This window comes from Fundulus heteroclitus, chromosome 10 (genome assembly GCF_011125445.2).
Source record: "Fundulus heteroclitus isolate FHET01 chromosome 10, MU-UCD_Fhet_4.1, whole genome shotgun sequence".
NCBI lineage: Eukaryota > Metazoa > Chordata > Actinopteri > Cyprinodontiformes > Fundulidae > Fundulus > Fundulus heteroclitus.
In genome coordinates, this window is record NC_046370.1 from 3,164,159 (window position 1) to 3,188,532 (window position 24,374).

General features: G+C 40.3%; 2 protein-coding genes across 2 annotated transcripts in view; both read right to left on the reverse strand.

Moving 5' to 3' along the window:
- The window catches only part of LOC105939418 (MAGUK p55 subfamily member 3), a 29,262-nt gene extending 19,780 nt beyond the window's left edge, over window positions 1-9,482 (reverse strand). The window contains exon 1 of the mRNA XM_012881561.3: window positions 9,218-9,482. The gene's annotated coding sequence lies outside the window, so the exon portion shown is untranslated. The remainder of the gene's footprint in view (window positions 1-9,217) is intronic.
- A 3,249-nt stretch (window positions 9,483-12,731) lies between these two features.
- lrp2b (low density lipoprotein receptor-related protein 2b) overlaps window positions 12,732-24,374 on the reverse strand; it is a 56,054-nt gene continuing 44,411 nt past the window's right edge. Inside the window, exons 65-81 of the mRNA XM_036141799.1 lie at window positions 22,572-22,703; window positions 22,339-22,464; window positions 21,556-21,699; window positions 21,313-21,478; window positions 20,756-20,884; window positions 20,425-20,645; window positions 18,998-19,180; window positions 18,610-18,729; window positions 18,327-18,414; window positions 17,999-18,063; window positions 17,722-17,884; window positions 17,436-17,496; window positions 17,156-17,287; window positions 16,286-16,375; window positions 16,131-16,193; window positions 15,976-16,032; window positions 12,732-13,097 (exon numbers count right to left, since the gene is read on the reverse strand). Coding sequence (XP_035997692.1) covers window positions 13,059-13,097; window positions 15,976-16,032; window positions 16,131-16,193; window positions 16,286-16,375; window positions 17,156-17,287; window positions 17,436-17,496; window positions 17,722-17,884; window positions 17,999-18,063; window positions 18,327-18,414; window positions 18,610-18,729; window positions 18,998-19,180; window positions 20,425-20,645; window positions 20,756-20,884; window positions 21,313-21,478; window positions 21,556-21,699; window positions 22,339-22,464; window positions 22,572-22,703 — 1,979 coding nt within the window. The 3' untranslated portion in view covers window positions 12,732-13,058. The remainder of the gene's footprint in view (window positions 13,098-15,975; window positions 16,033-16,130; window positions 16,194-16,285; window positions 16,376-17,155; window positions 17,288-17,435; window positions 17,497-17,721; window positions 17,885-17,998; window positions 18,064-18,326; window positions 18,415-18,609; window positions 18,730-18,997; window positions 19,181-20,424; window positions 20,646-20,755; window positions 20,885-21,312; window positions 21,479-21,555; window positions 21,700-22,338; window positions 22,465-22,571; window positions 22,704-24,374) is intronic.

The following is a 24,374-nucleotide window of genomic DNA, read 5'->3' on the forward strand; positions in this document are numbered from 1 at the left end:
CAGAAAGCCTGCAACCTCGCATCAGTTTTGAGTCCGATGCAACATGGCGCCTCCCAGTGGATGCACCGACAGCTATGTATTTAGAAACTACTAATTCTAAGTCATGAGAACACTAATTATTTATGTGAGGTTATTAGACTTTGCCAGAATGTGTATTTTCCACAAATGGACAAACCATGGAACAGGGGTGAACCTTACCAGGAGTGGATGGCCTACTCAATGTCAGAGAATAGACTTTAAAATACTCCTGTTTTCTTTATAAATCACTAAAAAGTCTAACATCAAAATACATTAAAGACCTGCTGTTGCTGTATTAACCCTCCAGACCACTCAGATCTTCTGATTCTGGTCTACTCTGCATACCCAGAACCAGAACCAAACATGGAGAAGCAGCATTCAGCTTATATTCTCCACAAATCTGAAACAAACTTCCAGAAAACTGCAAACAGCCAAAACACTGATTTCCTTTAAATAAAGACTGAAAACCCAGCTATTGAACAGAACTATTGCCCACATATTTGATGTGCATGTTTTTACCTGATACAATTTGATGTTTGTTACTGGTCTCACAACCAGTGACTGTTTTGATGTGTTCGTGATATTTTTATGTTTTCATGATGTAAAGCACTTTGAACCGCCTTGCTGCTGAAATGTGCTACACAGATAAATCAGTAAATTACTGAAAGAGTGCATCATAGACCAATCCTGGAAGTCACAAAAGAACTAGAAAACAATCTAAAGCTCTGCAAACTTCATTTGCCTCAGTGCAAACAGCATTATTGATTTAACAATGATAAAAAGACTAGGCATAAATTACGTACATACAGGTGTTCTGAGTCCAAAACCACGGCTGACATAGAAGCGGGTCAGAAAATTGATGGATGGGTGGAATCTTTAGTCTAAGACAGATGCAGAACCTTTGAGAAGGCGTACATTCGGTTATATTTAGTATAACGCTAACAGAGCTTTTCAGAAAAAAGAAAATTATGCTTACAATGAACTACGATAGTGCTATCGAGATGGTCCTGAATTTGATCCATTTCATTTAAACACAACTTATAGCACAAATGATGCAGTGTGCTTTAGCTGGACAGCCTAAATCCAGGCATCAATGATAATACTCCCAGGTTGATTCAGTGCAAGGCTGCTGGATGCATGTGTGTTACAACACAGCATATATATACTGACTATCATTAAAGATGCTCAGCCAAAGTGAGCCCATTTTGTTTACATGAGCTAATAACCGTGCAATATTGCATTCTTGGATAAAAGTTTTGAAAAGAATTAGTGATAAAAGCAATAAACCTTTTTCAACCGTTTGCTCCCTGAGGGGATCAGCAAATGTTATGTTGATGTTTCAAGGTCTAACAAATTTAAGCGTTTTGCACAATTGAGCAGAACCCTGAAAAGGTTGGCAGTCTTTCACAAGGCAACACAGAGACACAGACAGTAAGGCTCATATTTTTGTGTGGCGATCAGCGTACCCAGAGGGAACCCTTGCATGCATGCATGGAAAGAACATGCAATCGTCAAGCAAAAAGCCCCAAGGGCCAGGAATTGAACCCTGGACCATCTTGCTGCAGGTTTTAAGAACGGTTCCAATGTGCTACGCACATCCATACTAATGACCTCTAAGAACAATGTTTGGGCAAGTTTGACTCATTGTTTGTTCATTGAGCTGAATGTGCAGCTTTACAGCAGAACAAAATAATCTCACTTCATATATTGTCGGAAAATGTCGTGCAAATACCAAATCTAAAATCTCTCTGCTTCAAGTTTGAAAAGTCACATAAAATATTTATATAGCATAATATACAGCACTATATACTATTTGTATAGTGAATGGCTTACTCTGCATGATTGAAACCCACTTATCATTTTTCTCTTTGCCCTTTATCATTTAAAAAAGACAAAGCTGCATTTTAATGTACAAATGGGAATTCGTTTTGGAAAACTAAACAAACAAGAAGCCATATTTAAATATAGTAAATAAAAACCTTAGCTCAGAACAGTTCTAGAATATTATGTAAAAAAAAAGCAATTGATAGGTAAAATATATCAATATTTACTTCAATTCACATTACAAAAACAGACTTTTTAAAGATGTCACCCTTTTTAATAAGCAGCGTGAACAAATGTAACCAGAAAAGAATGGATTGATTGACTAGCATTAAAATACTTGAAATGTTAAATAAGAGGCTCTAAAACATATTTTCTTATTTATCCCATGGCTTGTTTTCGAACCCAAACAACCAATCCCATATCACTTGTTGGCACTAAACATGGATCAGTTACCCGCCAACGCTAACTAAGGTACACCAAGGTTATAAAAGGCTAGGACCTCAAAAACACCAAACATGTTCTGTCATCAGACTCAGACTCAGACATACTTTAATGATCCCAGGGGGAAATTACTTAAACCCGGGGGGGATTTAAGTAACTCATACCGTTCCTGCAGGTATTTTTTATTCAGATGCATACGCTGCACAGAGTAATGCAGTGCTGAACCTCCCCCACCTGTTGCTCTGAATGTTTCTCTTGCTTTAGAGACAGATAAATGTGTCCATCTATAGATATTCACTGTCACAATAAACACACAATGAAATTTATTTCATTAAAGGGCAAAACTGTTTCAAAGTTACAGCGGGCAAGCTACGAGCAGCATTCCTGTCAATTAATTGACGGCAGGCTATCATCGACCTGCTGCACCGAGTTCTGGCCCATCTGCAGAATCCTGGGAGCTTTTTTGATTTCTCCAGTACTTTCAACACCATCCACCCATGACTCCTGAATGACAAGATACGGGATTACCTCACCGTACAACCGCGGTATGCAAGGACATGGAACTGTCTTTCTGACAGGCTGCCCTGCAGTACGGAGCACCACAGGGAACTGTGCTCGCACCGTTTCTGCTCACCCTCTACACTGTAGACTTCTTCATCAACTCACCAGGCTTCTATTCATCAACTCACCAGGCTCCACCTACAGAAGTTCTCTGATGACTCTGCCACAGTCTGTCTCGTCACAGATGAGGACGAGTCAGGGTACAGACAATAGATCCAGAACTTTGTAGACTGGTGCCAGTAAAATCATGTCATGCTAAATGCAGCTAGTGCTGGACTTTCACAGACGCAGACCCACCTCAGTGGCACAGGTGATAATGGACTCTTCAAAGTACCTGGGTGTTCACCTGAACAATAAACTGGACCGGAGTCACAGCACTGTTGCTCTTTACAGGAAGGATCAGAGCAGAATCTACCTGCTGAGGAGGCGGAGGTCTTCTGGAGTACCAGGGACGCTCCTGAAAACCTTCTTTGACTCTGTGGTGGTATCAGTCATGTTCTATGGTGTGGTCTGTTGGAGCAGTAGCTTATCTATGGCTGACAGAAAGCGGCTGAATAAGTTTATTATGAGGGCCAGCTCTGTCCTGGGATGCCCCCTGGACCCAGTGCAGGGGGTGGGAGACAAAAGGACTGTAAGAAAACAAACATTATTGATGGACAATGTTTTCCACCCCGTGCATGGACCTGATGCAAAGCTGGAGAGCTTATCGTGACAGACTGCTGCAACCCAGATGCTCTATGGAATGATTCTGCAGGTCGTTCCTTCCAGCTGCTGTTAGACTTGATCATCTCTGCTGCTCACAACAGACTCAACATCTGTTTACAGCATGCTAATGGTTGCACAGGTTCTGATTAGATGCGAAGGTACACTTGCGCACACCTTAGCTACAGTACCATTATACATATCGCATATTATATCATACTGTTCTGTAAAAAGCCTGGTGTCTTGTTTTTTTTTCCCCCACTGTTAACCTGAATATATTTCAGCTTTTTTTTTAACCCAAGTATGTCTTATTATCAATAATTGTGCAATATTTACTGTTAATTCTGCAGTTTCTGTTAAACGCTCATCTTTGGCTTCTTTGGAAGTAATTTTAGATGAGATTAGCTTGTCTTTTTCACTACTATAAACTGTTAACCTGGCGAAGGAGCAGTCTGTTCCGGCATCAGTGGCTGCTATAGGTAGCTCGGACCCCAGGAAACCCCTAAAAGCTCCCTCGGCAGAGAGAGCTCTCTCTGAAACATTCATTTTTTTAATTTATGGTTCATTTATAATGACAATTTTTTACCATTTCTCACAGATTTCTTTGAATTGTTTGTTGCACACAGGCCATGGGGGACAGGGGCTAAAGCCATTCCCAGGAGGCGTTTCCCTCTTCGGGGTATTTTTAGGCCGGTCGAATCACAAAACAGGCAAAGATAAACTGAGTAGTGTATTTCTGTTACTAACTAAAGAGAAGGGCAAAAGGGCGTAATATTCTCTCCAATTAACACGTGAGAAATTACTATTAATTGTTTATCGTTTTTGCAAAAGTGTAACTAAATATAAATGATTTAGATAGTAAGGCTGGACGATAATTCAATAACGATATATATCGATCGATAGACATATATCAATGATAGAAAGAAGGGTCAATAAAAAGTTCAATAGAATAAAAGTTTTCCTTCCTTTTGCATTCTAGCCTTTCATGTCTGTTAATACTACAGATACTAAATCCTCCCGACCAATCACAAACACAGACCCAGGAATGCTCCATCACCAAGCTTTAAAGAGTTCAGAGAACACGTGTTGTTTTTTAAAGACTTACAGTTTTGGTAAAAGGTTGGTTGACTAAAAGATTTATGTTTGAATTTAGTGTCCTTTATTTAAAACAGGTCATTAAAGCAACAGCATAAAATGGTCAGGGCTGCACTTAAAATAGAGTTTTGAATTTTTTGATAATTATCAATATCAATCAATATGATTTCTGTTTTATCGATATGCTATTTTTTCTATATCGTCCAGACCTATTAGATAGCATCATTATAATGTTAATAATCAATAGATTACATTATTTAAGATCAGTTGGAATATCAGTCGCTGTTCTTTATTATTAATGATATAATTTTTTTTACATATCATAGCATAAAAACCTCCTACAGACCCATGCCCACTTAGCACATTCCTCAATTTTTTTATGTTTGACCCTAGGAGTCTACAATCCGACTCTCTCCAATCAAACGCTGTCAAGAACAGCTTAACCCCAACATCATTCGAGTATTTCTGCCCCTCTTCTCACTCATTGATTTGAGCAACTAATGGCTTCCACGGACCATATGGGGCTTTTATATAATCTCCTGGATTTTGATGACAGTGCTCACAGCATGCGCAAGACCGAAGATTTCAGTAACTAAAACTGAAAGAAAGAGAAAAATGCCGGTAGTGATGCACCAGCAGCTGGATATACAGGAGAAATCGTCATTAACCAGAGAAAACAAAAGCAGAAGAACGGGAAGGTGAAAGATGAATTTCATTTAAGCTGCACTGTTTCTGCATTGCATGACTTCCATGAACTGCATGGGGCGGAGTGTTTACTTGGTAAATCAGCTTACTTTAATGTGGATCACACATGTTGTTAAACTAGAAACTGGCGCACTCTCCAAACATTGCACACAGATAGTTAAACCGAACGCGTCTCTCCTTTTTGACGCACACATAAACACGCCAGCCGCTTGCCAGACTCATTCGCTGCTGAACGGGTCCCGAGAGGAAGACAAAGGGGAGGCGAGGTCGCCAACATGCCGCTGAAGCCATCTGGCCATCATTGTGTGTGTGGAGTCTATCCACCACTTATGATTCCACCCACATGTTTCATCCGACATATTTGCATTTAATGGATTTTTTTCCTCATATATCTTGGGGAAAACAAATCTCTAGCTATAGCTCATTTTATATAATCCTTTCAATCTCAAACAAAAACTGTTTTTTTTTTTTAAATATTACTTGGAAACAAAAAGCTCACATGTCCAACAGCTTTAACCGTAGCAATCCTATTAGATCATAGTCTAGATTCCAAACCAATTGTCCTGCAGCGCAAATATTTGAAATTATAATTTGCACGATTACATAGCCATCATGACGCTTTTGTGAGATTTTGAGAGTGCTTAGATCAAACACCAAACGGAACCTAAAATGTGGTGCAGAGGAGGTCAGGAGCCAGACGGCTCCTAAGAGGCTTATAAGAAAATCACTTGAAAACACCTTCAGCACGCCCCGATCTGAGAAGCAGCCGGATGCCGGATAAGGCTCGCCTGACCTCCCACTGTTGGGATGGAACGTGTCTTTGTGGCTGAGGGGAAGGGACCCAGCGTTTCAGGAACGGTTCCAGAAAGCACTCCAAACCTCTGCAGGCAAAATGTTCTTATCTACCGGACCAGAACTCTGACATCTAACTTATCATTTTTAAACCTGTACTAATACAGGCAGCGTCATTGTGACACGAGTTCTCGTTTTCATGACAGACCTGTTAGCACACGTTTAAAAAACGAATACAGAACAACAATAAAAGACTTAGTAAAATACATAAATACAGATGAAGTGTCCTTTTGGTCTCGAAACCAAAAGATCAAAGAGATTTAAGTCCTGGATGGTGGGAACGTGCCAATAATATAATAATATGCAATAAAACCCCAGAAGAGGGCCCAGATGGATGGGCAACAATACTACAGGTGTGGACATAAAAACAGATAAAAAATAAATAAAAGCCCCAATTCTTCCAAATTAGACATGGAGAATATAGAGGCAGTTATCTGTGATCAGGTTATATGATCTTAGTTTCATTTTGAGATTTGTCTGTTTCTTGTTGTCACTTTTTTTCCTAGCTTTTGTAATATTTATAAGTTAAATACAAGTTTGTTAGCACTAAACTATGGTTATGTCATTAATCAAAAATGCTTCGTTAACATTGTTTTGCATTACTTTGGTCCCTAACAACAGTTTTTGCATTTTAAGTCATACTCTAGTTTTTTGTTGCACTGCACTATTTCATGACTTGTTGCTGCCCCCTCCCCCCCCACACACACACGCACTGTGGTAATGTGCTTTTCTGTATGTTATCTGTACATTTGTGGCTGTTTAGCAACCCAGAGTGGTCTTTTTAGACAATTTTGTAATTTTCTTTCTTAAATTCTGCTTGCATTTTTCTATTGATTTTAGCCAATGAAGGACTTTTTCAGATCTATCTCAGCCAGTGTAGTCTATGCTGTATTATTATTATTATTATTATTATTATTATTATTATTGCTGCAACATAAATTTCAATGAAATTTGTCTTCTGTATATAACCCATCCCTTAGGGAGCAGTGAGCTGCCACTGTGCAGCACTTGGGAAGTTTTCTGGGTATAAGGGTCTTGCTCAGGGACCCAGAATGGCAGTCTGTGAGAGTCAAACCCAGAACTTCCAGGAAGAAAGAGCACCTGTATAAGTTTACCTGTATAACAGGTAAACTTAACGTAAAGAGTATCTAAAGGGCCTTAAATAAAAATAAAGGAACAACGATAATAAAATAACATTAAAAAAAGGGAAATAGATTAGAAGAAGACATAAAAATTTAAGCATTGTGTACTAAACAAAATGCACATTTAAACCCACTAAATAGCTCAGACATGATATAAATTAATCGATCAAATAATCACTGACCTTCATGGAAAAAACTGCAGTTAAAATGTTGTTTTCAAAGGAGCAACCTTTATTTTCATATCTCAGGTTTTCAGGGAATTAGTTCCAGGGATAAAGATCCTACATAACTTCCTGCCATTTCAGTCCTTGAAACACTAAACGAGGAGGTCTCTGATGACCTGAGGGATTCTACACAGTACCTGGCCAGTGACTCCAAAATGTATTTAGGTCCAAGACCCATAACAAGATTAGATAAATAACACTGAAAAAAAATCTTCTGTATGCAGAAGATGCAGAAATATAAAGTTGAGTGTCATCAACAAATATGCATGATATGAGATGTTTTGTATACCCTGTACATAGAAGATCGTAAGTGACCCGAGAATGGAGCCTTGGAGAAGCCAATGTGGAATTTATAACAGGCAAAACGTAGTTCTGGTCTACTAAGTAAAATCTGAGTCAATGTAACACAGCGGCAAACCGGTTCAGTCACTTGTTTGCTCAATAAATATTTAAGTCAATTAGATTAATTGGATGGCTGCACAGTGGCGCAGTGGGTAGCTCTGTTGCCTTGCAGCAAGAAGGTCCTGGGTTCGAGTACACCCCTGGGTCTTTCTGCATGGAGTTTGCATGTTCTCCCTGTGCATGCGTGGGTTCTCTCCGGGTACTCCGGCTTCCTCCCACAGTCCAAAAACATGACTGTTAGGTTAATTGGCTTCTCCAAAAAATTTTCCTTAGGTGTGAATGGTTGTTTGTCCTGTTTGTCTCTCTGTGTTGCCCTGCGACAGACTGGCGACCTGTCCAGGGTCTACCCCGCCTCTCGCCCAGTGAACGCTGGAAATAGGCACCAGCAACCCCCGCGACCCCATGAGGGAATAAGCGGTTTGGAAAATGGATGGATGGATTAAATCTTCCTGATGAAATGTACTTTATTATTTGCTTTAATTTACTTTTGATAGTGGATATTTATTGTTGGCTGTTATTTCGTGGTTGTTGTTTTATACCTCCGTTGGTTGTTTCAGGTCTCTATGAATACATTTTTCATGTTTCAGTATATATTATGTATATATATATATATATATATATATATATATATATATATATATATATATATATATATATATATATATATATATATATATAAACACAACAATATGGGTATATGAGGGTGTGTCTCTGTTCGTGAGAACATATCACGAAAATATCCTACTTTAGGTATAAAGTATATATTCACATAAGCTTATGGCATTTTTATTCACTACACGTTTACAGACTCATAAGCCTATGTAGACTTCTGTGTCTTCAGCTACCGCTAATTAAAGCCTCTAATTTCGACTCTTGCCTTAAACAATTCTCCTAATCTTTCTACAAAGAGCAAATGAAGCTGTTAAACAGCTCCGGTGTCTGATTACTTTGTTTGGTCCACTTGTGCCGGACTGAAGCTGCGTGCCAATCAATCTCAGGTGGAACACGCCCCTCATTTACATACAGCCCAGTCAGTCGTCCGCGTTTCCCCCTTCATACATGTGCCGTCAAACCTAAAACAATTGGGAGTTTCTCAAAGCTTTTCCTTTATTTTTTGTTTAAAGCACTGATTTAGTCTGACTCCCCTGCGCGGTATGTGTCATGCAGCGCTCATTCAGCCTCACAGACATGAATCCAGACTGAGAAGCGTGCAGAGGTAAGCCAGTGAGCGCACACTGGAAGCATCCTTACCTTGTTGAGGCGCCTCTCAGCGTGCGCTCCTCTCTCCGTCTGTCTTTGTTTCCCCTCCACAGCCCGGCAGCAACAGATCTGATCCTCCCACTCTGTGATTTACCGGATTTATTCCCAGGTTCGGTCCGTCCGGTCCGCAGCTGACTGACACACATCAGGTTTTATTTCCCCGCTCCTTCCAGTCTACCCAAATGAGCCGCCCCTTCCCCCCCTCTCTGTCACTTCGCTCTCGTCTTGTCTCGGCTCTCCTCCTGCTGCCTTCGGGGACGCCTCGTAAAATTCCCCGCTCGCTGGTTTTCTGCTGGTTGTTGCGTAAAGATAGGTGAGAAAGAATTTAATGGTAGTCTAAAAGGCAACTTTAAAGGTTCCAATATTTTTTTTTATCTGAAATTGTGACGGGAATTATTATGTTAAGTGTCTTGATATCAGGTGGTGATATAGTTTTAATATCTGACATGCAATTGAAGTCACCAAATCAGTGCTTCACCTGCTGCATTGTGATCTTTTTTTCAGGTTTGAGGAATCGTGGTACCTCTTTTCACTGTTTTGCAGACAACTGTCAGATTTATTTCCCTATAAAGTCAAACTGTCTATGCTCCATCCAACCTCTCCTAAAGCGCCCTGACAACATCATAAAATGGATGACCATGGACTTTTATGAAAAGAAAACGGCGGTGACAGTAATTCACACATTACCTGACTCCGCCAGATAGATTTGCTCCGCATATCCATCTGGAAACCTTCCGCTGAAGTAACTTTGGGAAGGGGCGAAAAATACTGGTTAGCTGATTGGCCTATGTTGGTGATAGACAGGCCAAATGAACCAATCAGATTCGTCGTCGCTCGTAACAGAGCGACGACGAAAACACAACCACAAGCCAAGCTTCTCTTGCTGCTGCAGGTAAAGGCTCGTTAGCTCAGCAGAGAAATACTCTGTAATTCCGATAAAACTTGCTCGATAGCCACGCTAACGCTAGTTTCATCGGATGAAGCCGCCATGTTGTTTAGACTGAACTGACGCGCTTCCCGTTGCGTCACACCTCAACCCGCCTCAAAGCCAACGCTGATTGGACGTTCGTTTGGTGAACGGCTCCAAATTTTCTTTAACGGAGAGTAGCCAGACTGATCTGCGAGTGAAACCTTGAAAGCTCGCGAGATCAGGATGGTCTCACGAGGCTAATTCACACACACTCCTCTTCCAAACATTGGTGAATTTTAGTATAACCCTGGATTAATTCCCTGCGGTCCGCAGCAAACAAGAGCATATCTCACAGCTATTCAGTTCAATTAAATGTTATTCATCTAGCACCAATTCACAACACATGTCATCTCAAAGCACTTTTCAAAGTCAAATTCAATCAAATATCACAGACAGGTTGGTCAGAAAGTTTCCTCTCTAAGGAAGCCCAGCAGGTTGCATCAAGTCTCTCCAAGCAGCATTCACTCCTCCTGAAAGAGCGTAGAGCCACAGTGGACAGTCGTCTGCATTGTTGATGGCTTTGCAGCAATCCCTCATACTGAGCATGCATAAAGCGACAGTGGAGAGGAAAACTCCCCTTTAACAGGGAGGAAAACCTCCAGCAGAACCAGAACCAGGCTCAGTGTGAACGCTCATCTGCCTCGACCCACTGGGGGTTAGAGAAGACAGAGCAGAGACACAGAAAGCACAGAAGCAGGAGTACTTTCTATGTTACATGGATGGGGTCACAGCTGACAGAAGTCTCTCTTTTCTCTCCACTGGCTGCCCCTGTGCTAAAGAATTTATTTTAAAATCTTTTTTGTTAATGCTACCCACAGACCTCTCCAACTTCCTTCCTCATTTTTCTTCCAGAGGCTTTAGATCTGCTGACCAGCTTCTGTTGGTGGAACCAAAACTGGGCTTAATCTCAAAGATCAAGGGGTCCAAAATTATGGAGCAAGTTGCCATTAAATGGCCAACAAGTTTCTTCCTACAAAAACTCACTTATTTACAGCAGCTTTTGACACCAAATTACTTGGTTTGTTGTCTTTTTACTAGTTTTTGTAGTATGTTGTATACTCCATTTTATTATTCTTAGTTCTATTTTATTATTTGTGTATTGGTTTGATCTGTTTGTGCCGTACAACACTTTAGTTAAACACATAGTTTATTAAAATGCACTTTATAAGTAATGGAGCTGGATTTTTTTGGGCTATTTTTGAAATTATACATCTACTGTTAGAAAATCAGATCAGTTACAAAAGTGTGCTTCTACAGACGAATGCTATACTCAGTATAATCAACTCAGAAAATTAGTTATTGGGTGAAGAAATACAAGGATCTCAGCTCAACACCAGCACACAGAGACATTTGCTGTTATGGTTAAGATTGAATCATGGTTTACATTCAAAAGATGTTAAAATTTTAAGTGCTCTAAAAAAATGCTAAGGAATTGTAAATTACACTAGATAATCTATTTCAATTGTGATGCACCAATCAGATTCTTCCTGGCTGAACCAGTCTGATCATCCTGACCCTAAAACCTTCTGATTTCTTCCTTCTGTGGACTTTGATGCATAAAAGATGAACAGAAATTGCTTCATGTGAATAAAACTTAAGCACTTACATGATTATTTGCATCTATGCATCCAAACGTAAGTGCCTTACCTTTTATCTGACTTTAAAAAAAAAACAAAAAAAAAGTCCATCAAAGTACGTGCTGGTAGTGGATGTGTTTCTAAGTTAAAAAGGATGGGAGATCTTAGTTTTGATGAATTTAATAAATGTGTGTATAACAAAAAGATAACATTTACTGTATTTGAGCCAATCAAGGGAAGCTGACATATTCCGATCACTAGTTTTTAAATGCGGGAATTCTCCGGATTTCTAAGAGTTATTGGGTAATAGACAGTTCATGCATGAGGTAGTATTCCAACAGTCCCCGAAGGCAACACTGTGTGCACACATGCTGTGAGCTGCATGCCTCTTTGGTCTGCTCCCCTCCAAAGCATGCCTCCCTCCCTCCCTCCCTCCCTCCACTTCTCTGTCTCTCTGAGAGCAGCACACTCCCTGGGTGATGCCTCACGGAGAACCAGCAGGTCAAAAGCGTGGACAGTGAATCATCATGAGGCATAAAAACAGAAACGCACCGGTGACTGCTTCCACCGCCCCTCTCATTCTCTCTCCATCCACTCCGTCCCGTTCTCTTATCTGCCCTTTTTCGTTCATCTCTGGTGCCTCTGCTCATTTGGCTGCCGTGGCCTTGATGTGTTCAGACACATTTGACTGTGTGATTGTAAAAAAAAAAAGAAAAGGGCTCACAGAACTGTTGCTCTTGCTCTGGGATGGCTGGATTAAATCGAGGATGAAAAAAAAAGCGTTTCATACTAGCTCAGTGGGTCAGACACAGAAGATGGAGATCAGAGTTTTATCTGTGATCAAAAGGGATAACGGTGCGGGAGAGCCTCCTCTTGTGATTAGACTGCAACATAAAAGAATGTGTCCATGTGCGTGTGCAGAGAAAAATACCAGCGACCGACACAATGTCATGATAAAAGCAGTTTAATAAAAGAAATTTACAAAATAAAAAGATATAAACTCCAAATCATGAAAGTTTAAAAGCTTTGATTTCCTGTATTCTCTCAGCCAGACTAATTCTAGTAATAACAAATCACATTTTTTCTGATCATTTTCATACAAATACCTTCACTGAAGTTAAGTTACATCTAAAGGTGCCACAAAATACTATATTTCTTTTCTCTTTTACAAGGTTTGTAGCTAGATTTGTTCGTTTTAAGTTTGTTGGGGCTGTGTATTCATGTCTTCAGGTGGATTTCAGAGCCTGGAACGTCACCCCATCAGCCAAGAAGCGCCGAGGTCGTCTCAAACGTCGGAGTCAGAGGCAGGCTCATGTTGGTACTCCTGCCAAGACATTACAACGTGGTGTAAAAATTTAGCAAAATGACTTGTTGTTTCCATCCAAGTCCACTCCCCCCTCCCCACTGTACATAAAATCATCTTTTGTGCTGTAGAATAATCTCGCGCTGCAATATAAAAAAACAGCATTTAATTTGAGTCCAGTATTTTCCCCCCCAGATTTTCCTTTTGCTCTCAAAACTATATAATAGTGACTTTTCCTCTCTAGATATTGGCTCTATCTGAACAGATGTCACTACTACGGGCACCATGGGCCACAATCAATAACATAAAGTACAAAATAATTTTACTGTTAATTCTTCGCTTTTTAAACTGCTCAGAATGAGATTAAACACGCATTTTCTTATTATATAAAGTAGAAACTCAGCTCTTACAGGTCCACTAAAGTCCGACGTTAGCTTTAATAAATGGTGAACAGTTTCCTAACTTTTTGGGTAAAATTTTTTTATACATTTTGTTGGTCTAGAAAATGTTTATAGTTTAAAACCCTAAAAAAAAAAAAAATAGCTATGTTTAGCCAAGTTTAATGAATGGGTTTTTTAATAAGTCCGTGGATTATTTTGGTCCTACTGTCTATAGCATTAAAATAAAAGAGAATTAAAAGGGTCTAATAAAATTTTTCCATTTAATAAGATACATTTATCAATAAAAATATAACCCTGTGCATTAATAAAAAGTGTCCATCTCCATCTGCTCCATCAGCTGAAAGGCCAGAGCTGTAATGCTCATGAATGGCAGTCGGAGGCCACAAAAAAGTCTTCCTGGGTCCACAATTAGCCCCCGGGCCACATGTTGGCCATCCGTGCTCTAGGGTTTAATCCTTCATGCTCAGATTGTGAAGGGAGGTTCATTTTGTGCCTGGTGAACCATTTCTGCATCAACATGGCCATATGTTTTGAATCCTACTAAAAGACTCAGAGACAATCTATTTTCAGTACCTCGGCTATTCATTTCAGACGTCTTAGTACTTTTAGGAACACGGACTGTGCCGACTATGTTTTTGAAGAATTTCTGCCCCGTTCTTTCCCTTTTTTCTTTTTGTTTTGCTTTTGTTGATTTTAGAAGTTCTTTTAATGGTTATTTGTGAAATTGTCAACTCTCTCAATGAAGACAAAAAAATGTCTATATTTGAAAGAGTTTCTGATGCCATGCACTCTAACAAGGGTATTGAGGGATTTAACAGGCATGATGTGCTGTTTTTAATGCCAGCCCCACCTGGAGTGTTTGTTGCGGAAAAGTTCTCTCCCAGTCCTCGCTGACCAAAGTTCACGGTTCCACATTAGCAAAGTTAAGTGTTAAGTAATCGCTGTGTGTTTGCATTTGTGATAGTAGGGCATAAAACACTTTTTCAGGCAAAATTATGGGTCCCAATTAGCATCTTGTAAAAAAAAATATATATATTTAAATAAATGTAAGGCAAGGCAAGGCAAATTTATTTATATAGCACAATTCAGTACAAAGACAATGCAAAGTGCTTTACATGATTAAAATATAGCAAAATAAAACAGAATAAAAGCAAGTAGGAATAAAATGTAGATAGAAAATAGAACAAAAAAGTGGTGATTCAGTTAACTAGGACAGTTGAAGGCAATTTTAAACAAATGTGTTTTTAATCTTGATTTAAAGGAACTAAGGTTTTCCACATCTTTACAGTTTTCTGGAAGTTTGCTCCAGATAATTGGAGCATAGGAACTAAATGCTGCTTCTCCTTGTTTAGTTCTGGTTCTAGGTATGCAGAGCAGGCTGGAGCCAGAAGACCTTAGTGGTCTGGAGGGTTGATACACTGATAACAAGTCTGTGATGTATTTAGGTGCTAAGCCATTTAAGGATTTATAGACTAACAGAAGTATTTTAAAGTCTATTCTCTGAGATACAGGGAGCCGGTGTAAGGACTTTAGAACTGGGGTTATGTGCTCTACTTTCTTAGTATTAGTGAGGACGCGGGCAGCAGCGTTCTGGATCAGCTGCAGCTGTCTGATCCACTTTTTAGGCAGACCTGTGAAAACACTGTTGCAGTAATCAATTCTACTAAAAATAAACGCATGGATTAATTTTTCCAGATCCTGCTGAGACATCAGTCCTTTAATCCTAGAAATGTTCTTCAGGTGATAGAAAGCCGACCTTGTAATTGTCTTTAGATGCTTTTGAAGGTTCAGGTCTGAGACCATCACTACTCCCAGATTTCGGGCCTGATTAGTGGTTTTTAGCTGAAGCGACTGAAGCTGTGTGCTAACTTTTGATCTTTCCTCTATTGGTCCAAATATTATTACTTCTGTTTTGTTTTTATTCAATTGAAGAAAATTTTGGCACATCCAGGTATTCAATTCAATTCAATTCAATTCAATTTTATTTATATAGCGCCAAATCATGAAACATGTCATCTCAAGGCACTTTACAAAGTCAAGTTCAATCATATTATACAGATTGGGTCAGATTATACAGATTGGTCAAAAATGGCCTATATAAGGAAACCAGTTGATTGCATCAAAGTCCCGACAAGCAGCATTCACTCCTGGGGAAGTTATTGATTTCTTCTAGGCATTTACTCAGTGCCTGAACTGGTTCATAGTCACCTGGTGACATAGTGATGTAGAGCTGTGTGTTGTCAAATGTAGGCAAATTATAAAATGGAATTTGAAAGAATTTTAAATTGGGATTATGCTACTGCAATAAAAAGAAGATTAATCCTTTTAAGGCTTTCTGCACATCTATATCACAGGTGCCAGCACATGTGGAGGAAGCTGTGGGACGGTGTTAAACGTTTACTGAAAATAAAAAAGGTGAGACCTCACGGCCGTCACATTCATGACAGAGAGTCCTGCGTGACGGCAGAACATCTGCGCGCTGGTGTGTGTTCGCTCACCGTGTAGATGGGATTCTGGAACGAGACTGAAGCCGTATCCTGAGCAGCTTTGATCTCCTGCCGCAAAGAGAAAGTCAGTGTCGCATTCACAAAGATTTGACAAGAACCGTTATCAGCCTGCAAACCTTGGGTCCTAAACTTCCCCCGATACATACCTCCATGGCTACCTGTGAGCTCGATGCAGCGTCACCGTCCTCTGCAGCTGGGCCGGCAGCCTCCTGTCATAGAAAGCATTCAGGAGCAGTTAAGCGCCTGATGCTGAGCACACTTGATGGTGTTAGTTTCTATCAAAGAGTTTTAACAGGCCAACCTTGGGAGAAATGGCAGGTTTGGATGAAGTTGGTGTGGGATCGCCAACAGCTTGACCAGCCTCCACATAAAGGGGGTTAATCACGTTCTCCTGAGAAGCAATGCATTTATAACTTATGTTTACAATGTCATGAGCATGAACGTCTTAAAACTCTCCATACAGGACATTATTTTCTACGGAGCCCTAGAAGGGTCATCGCAAAATGTTTTGCATGTTGAGAGAATGTGCGCTCGTTTTACTAAATCGTGTGCACAATTTACTATATTGTGCTTACGTTTTACTATAGTGTGAGCTCATTCTACAAAATTGAGCTCTCATTTTAAGCATAGTAAAACGAGGGCACGATTTATCAAACGAGTGCACTATTTACTAAAACGAGAGCACAATTTAGTGAACATGGTTGTAGAACATTGTGTGCACGATCTACTTAAACGTGGCCACAATATGTAAAACGTGCACTCAATATTGTCTTGACACATGTAAACATGAGCACGTTATAGTATATTCGAGATCTCGATCTACCAAAACGCACCCACGAATAATTAAAACGTGTGCTCGAATAAACTGTGTGCACGTTTTATTAATTCGAGGGCTCAATTAAAGGAAACATGCTCACAAATTATCACGACCTGAAAAAAAATATCACTTAAAGTGAGCTCTCCCGGGCTCCGTAATTTTTAGCAAGAAAACAAGAAATAAAAACATCAAAACACTAGAAAATAGCATCTGAATAACATATATTTTACAACGTAGCAAAAAGAATCTTCATTGCAGGAGTCTGCAAAGAGCAATATCTGGAGTCATGGACAAGCGGAGGTGTGAGTGGAATAAGTATGAAGTAGAGGCGAGCGGTGATTCCTGTTCATTGACCTGGTTTGTTTCAGCAGGAGCGGAGGCGGCCGCCGCCCTGCTGTTAGAGCCGAGCGGCCCTTCGGCTTCGTACGCCGGGTTGTCGAAGCTCTTCGCCTCCGTGTCAACCATGGACACAGAGATGCAGGGAACCTAACGGGGCAGAAAGTACAACCGTGTATTTACGCTGTTTATGCCATAGAGGACTATAACAGTCCTGAAGTCCAACAGCGACCGAGGTAGAAGCTATTTGAAAATGTTAAGTGGGGTTTATTGACAGCTAAGCCAAATAATTACGGACCGTATCCAAGTTCTGCCTGGATTCATCTTGTGTTGTTGGTCCATTTTGGGTGAATCCCCTCCTGAAAAGCATCAACAAAAATGCATTGAAATATAAGCATGCAGCCTTTAATTCTCACACTAAAAAGAAGTCAAAAAGAAGAATTAAATCCAGTTTTACCAAATTCCTCTGGTTTTATTCTAATTTATTTGTAATATTTGTTCCCTGTGCATCTGTCTTTTAGGATTAAACTTTTTACTGCAACAACCATGAGAGAACTTTTTCCCCCTTTATTTGTCAATCCTACCTGAAGCCTGAAAAATTGGGCATGGATGGCATGCTGGGCATACTGGGCATGCTGGGCAAGCTGCCCTGCAGCCTCTCCATAAGGTTGGACTTCTTCCTGGAGACGTAGACCAGAGCAAGCAGCAGGGCCACGATCAGCGCCGTCACCCCGATGGCTATCCCAACTGCCAGGAAGGGACGGAGAGGGACAAAAATGAGAGTTGTTAAAAGAAAACACGGGTAAAGTAGTATTTTTCCTTCTGTTTTTCCCCCCCCCATGGAATTAAAATCAAACCTACCTGAGGATGCAACCACGTCATATATGTTGGTCTGGCAGAAGTCTCCGTTCCACTCAGGAGGACATCTGTGGAGTGGCAAAACAAACAGTAAATATGCTGCTTGTGTTGAGAACATTTTTTATTTAATTTTCTACAGCGTCATCCAACTTAATGGCATCAGTAAATAAAAAAGTGAAATGTGAATAAATTGATAATCTAAAACTGAAAGACAGTTTGCTTTAGATATTTTTTTCCCTCCTCTGCTATCCTCCCCACTGTGCTGGATGATGAGATAAACCTACAGTAGGTCCTCGTGGGAGCAGGTGTAAAACAGAATTCAAACGCTCACTTGCAAAGAGCCTTGTTGTCATCGAAGTAGCAGGTGCCTCCATTTTGGCACTGGCATGGTGGCGGCATGGTGGGTGGCGGATCAAACCCTGAGCGATCGTAGAAAAACAGAGCGAGTTTTACAGCTCTATGGGATACTGACGATGCGGCGTGAAAGAGTTTGTCACGGTTTCTACCATTCCTAATATAGTAGAATTGTATCTGCATCGCTACCAGCGGGGCCACAAACTCATCTCCTTCTGCATTCATTAACAAGCAAAGCTAAGAGGTTAAAGGTTTCTCACCGGCGTCACATTCTGTCTTGCTGCCGGCGATGAAGCTGGTGCCCTCGGGACAGGCGCAGCTGTAGCCTCCCGGCCGGAGCAGACACAGGTGGCTGCAGGTTCCTTTACAAGGATTTTTCACTGCATGTGCAAAGAAGATCGTTTTGTAAAGCTATTTCTTTGCTAATACATAAAAATATAAGCTAGATTCATTTACAGCGTCATTTTCTAACAACATATACAAGGATTTTTGGCAAAAACTTTTAAATGAAAGGCAAGGTTAATAATTTGAGCAGCAATCATGGTGGAAAGAAAATTCTTACTATTGAAATAAAGCATAAACGACTACATCCGATTCATAGGGCTTAATAATCTGCTGTTGAATGTGCGACGTGTGAGTCGGCCTTACCGGCCATGGAGTTGTATCTCTGCTGCTGGTACACAGAGATCTGAGTCAGCCAGGGTCCAGCGGTCAGCAGTTTCACTTTGTCTCCGCGGCCGAACTTGTCCTGTCGAAACACCTCGCCTTTCTCCTGCGTGCTCCAGTAGACGTGGTCCTCAAACACGCACACGCTGAAGGGGTTCCTCACATCTGCGCCACACACAAAACCAGCAACGCGGTTTTTTTTACACGTTTCAGTCACGTAAATACGGCAGGCTTTGGCATTTTCCACGTTTGTTTCACTGAAGAAACCTAAACGTCGGTGTCTTTTATTGGGGTTTTTATGTGATAAAACAACATGGAACACTGCACAATTATGATGGGGAAGGAAAAAGCATAGTTGTTAATAGAATAGAATGGAATAGAATTCAACTTTATCGTCATTGCAAGTACAAAGCAACAAAATGTGGTTTGCATCTATCCAGAAGTGCTATACAGGTTATAAATATTATAAGTGTATATATAAGTAAAAAGTAATAGTAGGAGACTATAAAATGTTGTGTATAAATATAAATATGGGAGCTATATTCTCTACAAATAACTATTACCCCATTTTAGTCTAATAACCCTAATTAAAGAACACCCAAATTACTTAATGGAGTCCATCTGGGTGTTATTTAACCTCAAAGGGCATTCAACAGCCATGTGGTCCATGGTAACTATGGAGGAGCTGCAGGGAGCTCAGCTCAGGTGGGAGAATCTACTAACATCTATTAGTAGTTCACTCCACAAATCTGAGTTTTGAGGAAGAAAGCTATTGTTGAAAGAAAACCATATTGAATTAAGCACAAACCATGTAGGGACACAACAATATATGGAAAGAGAAGCTCCGGTTGAGGCCTTTTTGGTCAACATTCAAACATGCTGTGTGAGTCAAACAGTGTTTGCTGCATCATGCTGAGGTTATGCTTTTCTTCAGCAGGGACAGGGTAGATGGTCAGAGCAGATTGGAAGACAGATGGAGGCTGCAAAGTACCTGGAATAGTGCAACGAACCGGGACGGAGGCTCACCTTCCAGCAAGACTACCGCCCTCAACATACACCCAGAGGTAGCAGTGCATGGTTTAGATCAAAACATATTCATTTGTTAGAATAGAACAGTTCAGACTAAGATTCAATTGACATTTTGCTGCAACACTTGAAAAATTGGTGCTCTCCACCATGTCTGGACCAGAACAGTTGCAGCAATAATTGCATTGAATGGAAGTTTAAAAAAGTACTGCCTGAGAAGACTGAATATATATGCACAGCACACTTTTCAGATTTCTACCTGTTAATAAAAGTTTAAGAGAAGGCGCTGTTTTCTCAGTGCATAACAGGAACCAGTCACGTTTATTTGCTGTCTTTTTCAGACAATGTGAGCCATCTTTAATGACCTCCTTCCTGTTCCTCACCAAGATAAACCGCCGTTCTGCGTTGCTCTCCTGAAGGCAGGACAGACTCGATGCGGCTTTCCTTGGAGTCTGACCAGTAAATCCTGTCTCCGTTGGTGTAGTCGATCGAGAGGCCGGTGGGCCAACCCAGGCCGTCGGCCACCAGAACCTTTCTCTCCTGTCCGTCCAACCAGGAACACTCGATCTTAGCTGCATCCCCTCGGTCTGCCCAGTACAGCATTCTGAGGATGGCCAGCAGGAATCAGAAACAGAGATCTCACCAGTTCATTATCTTCAACGGTTTCTGAAGTGGTCCCTAAAAGCAAAATAACGCAATCCTTTTGTGCCTTACCCGAGTCGAGGGTTGACCGCCACAGCAGATGGGTACCCCAAATCGGTCTTAACCAGATGCTTCCTGTAGCGTCCGTCCAACATGGCCACTTCTAACCTTTTCACCCTGGAATCTGCCCAGTAAAGGTTTCTAGGAAGAAAAAATACAAACTTCACATTCGCGGACATTCGAGTTTCAGTCAATCTGTTGATTTAATAACAATGTTCTCAACTGATCAGGCAATTTATTTGTAATTTCATTAAAAGGAATTCCAAAAAAAAGTAAAAATCAAAGCAACTGGACTTGTTTTCCGTAGTAGAAGACGTTTCGCTTCCTCTCCCGGAAGCTTTCTCAATTCAAAAAGTCTGGAGTAATGCGGAGTAACAAGCTTTATACCATTGCCCAACAAAGGCCTTGCAATGGCTTAGATAACATGCAAATTCAATCGAAACAGGTCCACCCCTTAGTAATGGGCGGTCGTTAAAGCCATTAAGCCAGCAGATTGGACCGAAACTGGTCCACTCCTCTGTAACGAGGAAGTCTGTAAAAGGAAGGACAGTGCAGATTCACCCACTCACCTGCCCACCCAGTCCACAGCGATGCCATCTGGTGATGTGATGTATTTGATGCCGAGGTCAACCGCAGCAGCGATGTTATTGCTGCCATCATCCACCGAAGGTATGTACGCTCTCTTAAGGGCACCGGGTTCAGCGTCCTTGCCAGCAACAGTGAAGTACACCATGCCTAAAACGGACGAAAGAGCAGATTCAAAGCTCGGGTGTGTCACGGGTGAAAGGGGACGCTTGATCCCGACGTCTTACTGAATCCGGTGCTGTTGTGGTCCCAGTCGTAGTCCAGGGCCATGATGCGCTCCTCCTCCTGGAGGAAGTCGTGGTAGGTCTCTGTCTGCAGGTTGAACCTCCTGATCCGGATGCTCTCGGGGAGCAGCAGCAGAGGAGCGGCTCCTGATGGAGAAGCGCACAGTTAGACCTTTCTTAACAAGCGTTTCCCACCATGACATGAAAATAAAGCCACGTGTTTTCATGTAACACTGCAAAAAGGCAACTAAAAGTAAGTACATTTTTCTTAAATTGATCTATTTTTCCTTGAATTGAGTAGCTAAACAAGACTATTTGCCATTGGAATGGGTATTTTTGCCCCTAAAATAAGATATTTAGATATCCTGCACTTGAAATAAGATGATGGAGATTAATTGTTCTTATTTTAAGTGCAAAAAATCTTATTCCATTGGCAAATAGTCTTATTTCGCTGATTAAATCAAGGAAAAATACACTCATTTCAAGAAGATTTTGCTTACTTTTAGTTCCTTTTTGCAGAGAAGGGTTAAAAGGCCTTTAGCAATAACAGCCAGTCCTGAAGGACCAGTGTCCAGCATGCTTTATATTGATCCAAACACTCCTGAATTAAATTGATGGATCATTAGACTAAATGCAATACACTGACTTTTAGAGATTGGATTTATAGACGAGCCTGACAGAGAGGACAGCAGCTTCAAGTCATGCATCAGATTAGGTTCTAAGCTTCATATTGTGGTCCATAATACTCTTTAATGTTGCGTCAAGCTCGCTACAGATTGCCCTCACCTTCAGCCTCGCACATCTTGCCGTCACCCACTTTCCTGTAGCCAGACACGCACTCGCAGTCGTAGCTGCCTTTAGTGTTCTTACAGACCTGAGGACAGGTGCCAAACTCTTTACACTCGTCAATGTCTAAAAGAGAAAGAAAAAAGGTCAGGTTCTGGGAGAGAACGAGCCAGTTCCCAGAACTACTGGGTGGTTTTACTCCGTTGGATGTTTAGGGTATGGCTTGTGTGTACCGAGGCAGTTGTAGGTGCTGTCTGGGTCCACTTCATATCCGGACTTGCAGGAGCAGATGAAGCCAGTGCCGTTCAGGTTGGTGCACTCGTGCTGACACAGCTTCTCATCGCAGTTCCGATCTTGGCCAAAATCTGGATTCAGAGATTTTGTGGAGAAAACACAAAGCTTTGTATCGGTCATCTAAAGAACAATTATGCTCCTCTTTCTGTTGGTCTTTATGCATATATTTGAAAATAACCAAAAAGAAAAAGATAATTTCAGTAATTTTAAAACACACAAAATCTGAATTTTTTTTAAAATCGTAAGTAAATTTCATAGATATGAAATAAAATTGTTTCTTTGAGGTTCTTCGTCTTTAAATATGTCAAAGAAAAAAACCTTTAAAACATCTTAAGACTATAAGACATGGACATACAACATTCTAAGTTCATAACAGAGCAACAGAAAAGCACACAGGACAAAAAGCCATTCATATACTCACCCCTAAGAGCAGTTTTGAAAAGGCCAATTAACATAACCGATATTTCATTTGGACTGTGGGAGAAAGCCAGATTACCCAGCTTTTGTCCTTAGTCTTTAGTCATTTTTTTTTAAAACTTAGATTAGTTTTACTTTAAGTAGTTTTGAAGCTGGTACTTCTATACTTTTACTTGAGTAAAAAGATTGAGTTGATATGTTTACTTATAGAGAAGAAGTATTTTTAAACCCTGGTATCTATACTTCTACTTGAGTAATAGATGTGAGTAATAGTCAAGGACACTACCATGGCGATAAAGGCTATTTTGGAGAAATTAATACAAAGTGATATTAAAGGAAATAGGGTTGTTATTGAATAAAATTAAAAGTTTATTCTAAGAATGCCTAATGCCAAATAGTAAATGTAATCCACATTTTCTAATTTAGCAGCTTGGGCTACTGAATATTTCATATCTTGACGTAGGGAAATACTTCTTTTGTTTACTCATCCTGATTTGTAATTGTGAGCGGTGGATTATAACAGGTTTGACTTAATACATTTATCTCTGACTCCCACAGCTTAAAGCAGCTCAAAAACAGAAAAATAAACTGTGAAAAAAGTAGCTGTGCAGCTACTTTAAACGGTGTAAATTTTAAACAAGTATGTCTTCAAAGTAAATTCAAATAATTTTAATCTGAAACAGCCCTGAAATGAGACAGATATGTAAGCAGGTTAAAAATTTAGACATTTTTTTCTTGGGCCATTTACGCTCCTTAATCTACAATAAAACCTCTTGGGGAAAAAATAAGTCATTATGTAAAGCTAAAAAAAACCAATCTTTGATGAATGTTCTGCAGCATTAGCGATTTGATTAAACGGCAGCTGATTGGTTTTTAGCGGTTCTTATCAAGCTGCCCAAACGTCACATTCATTGCTGTTTTGATGCTTTTTTAACCTTTAAAAGCAGCAAAAGGCAATATTCTGCCTTGAAACAAACAGACATTGTTTTTTAAAATGCAAGATAATGCAGTACTTCAAAATCCTTAAATCTACCTGGAAATTAATTTCCATTTCTGATGCAATCGGGATCTCAATGAGCTTAAAATAAATTAGTTTTCATGTATCAAATCAGTTGATATGTTTGGTATGTTGTTTGGTATGTTGGTACTTAAAGACACCAACTAACATACTTTTAGGTTGATTTAAAAAAATATTGTCTTTAGGTAAATCAAACATGTTTGTTTTTAGCATTGGCAATATGATTAAATCAGGTAACAAATGACATTCTGCATATATTTACCCTATGTTTTAAACTGCAATGCCAAACCAGAGGTGGGGGATACAG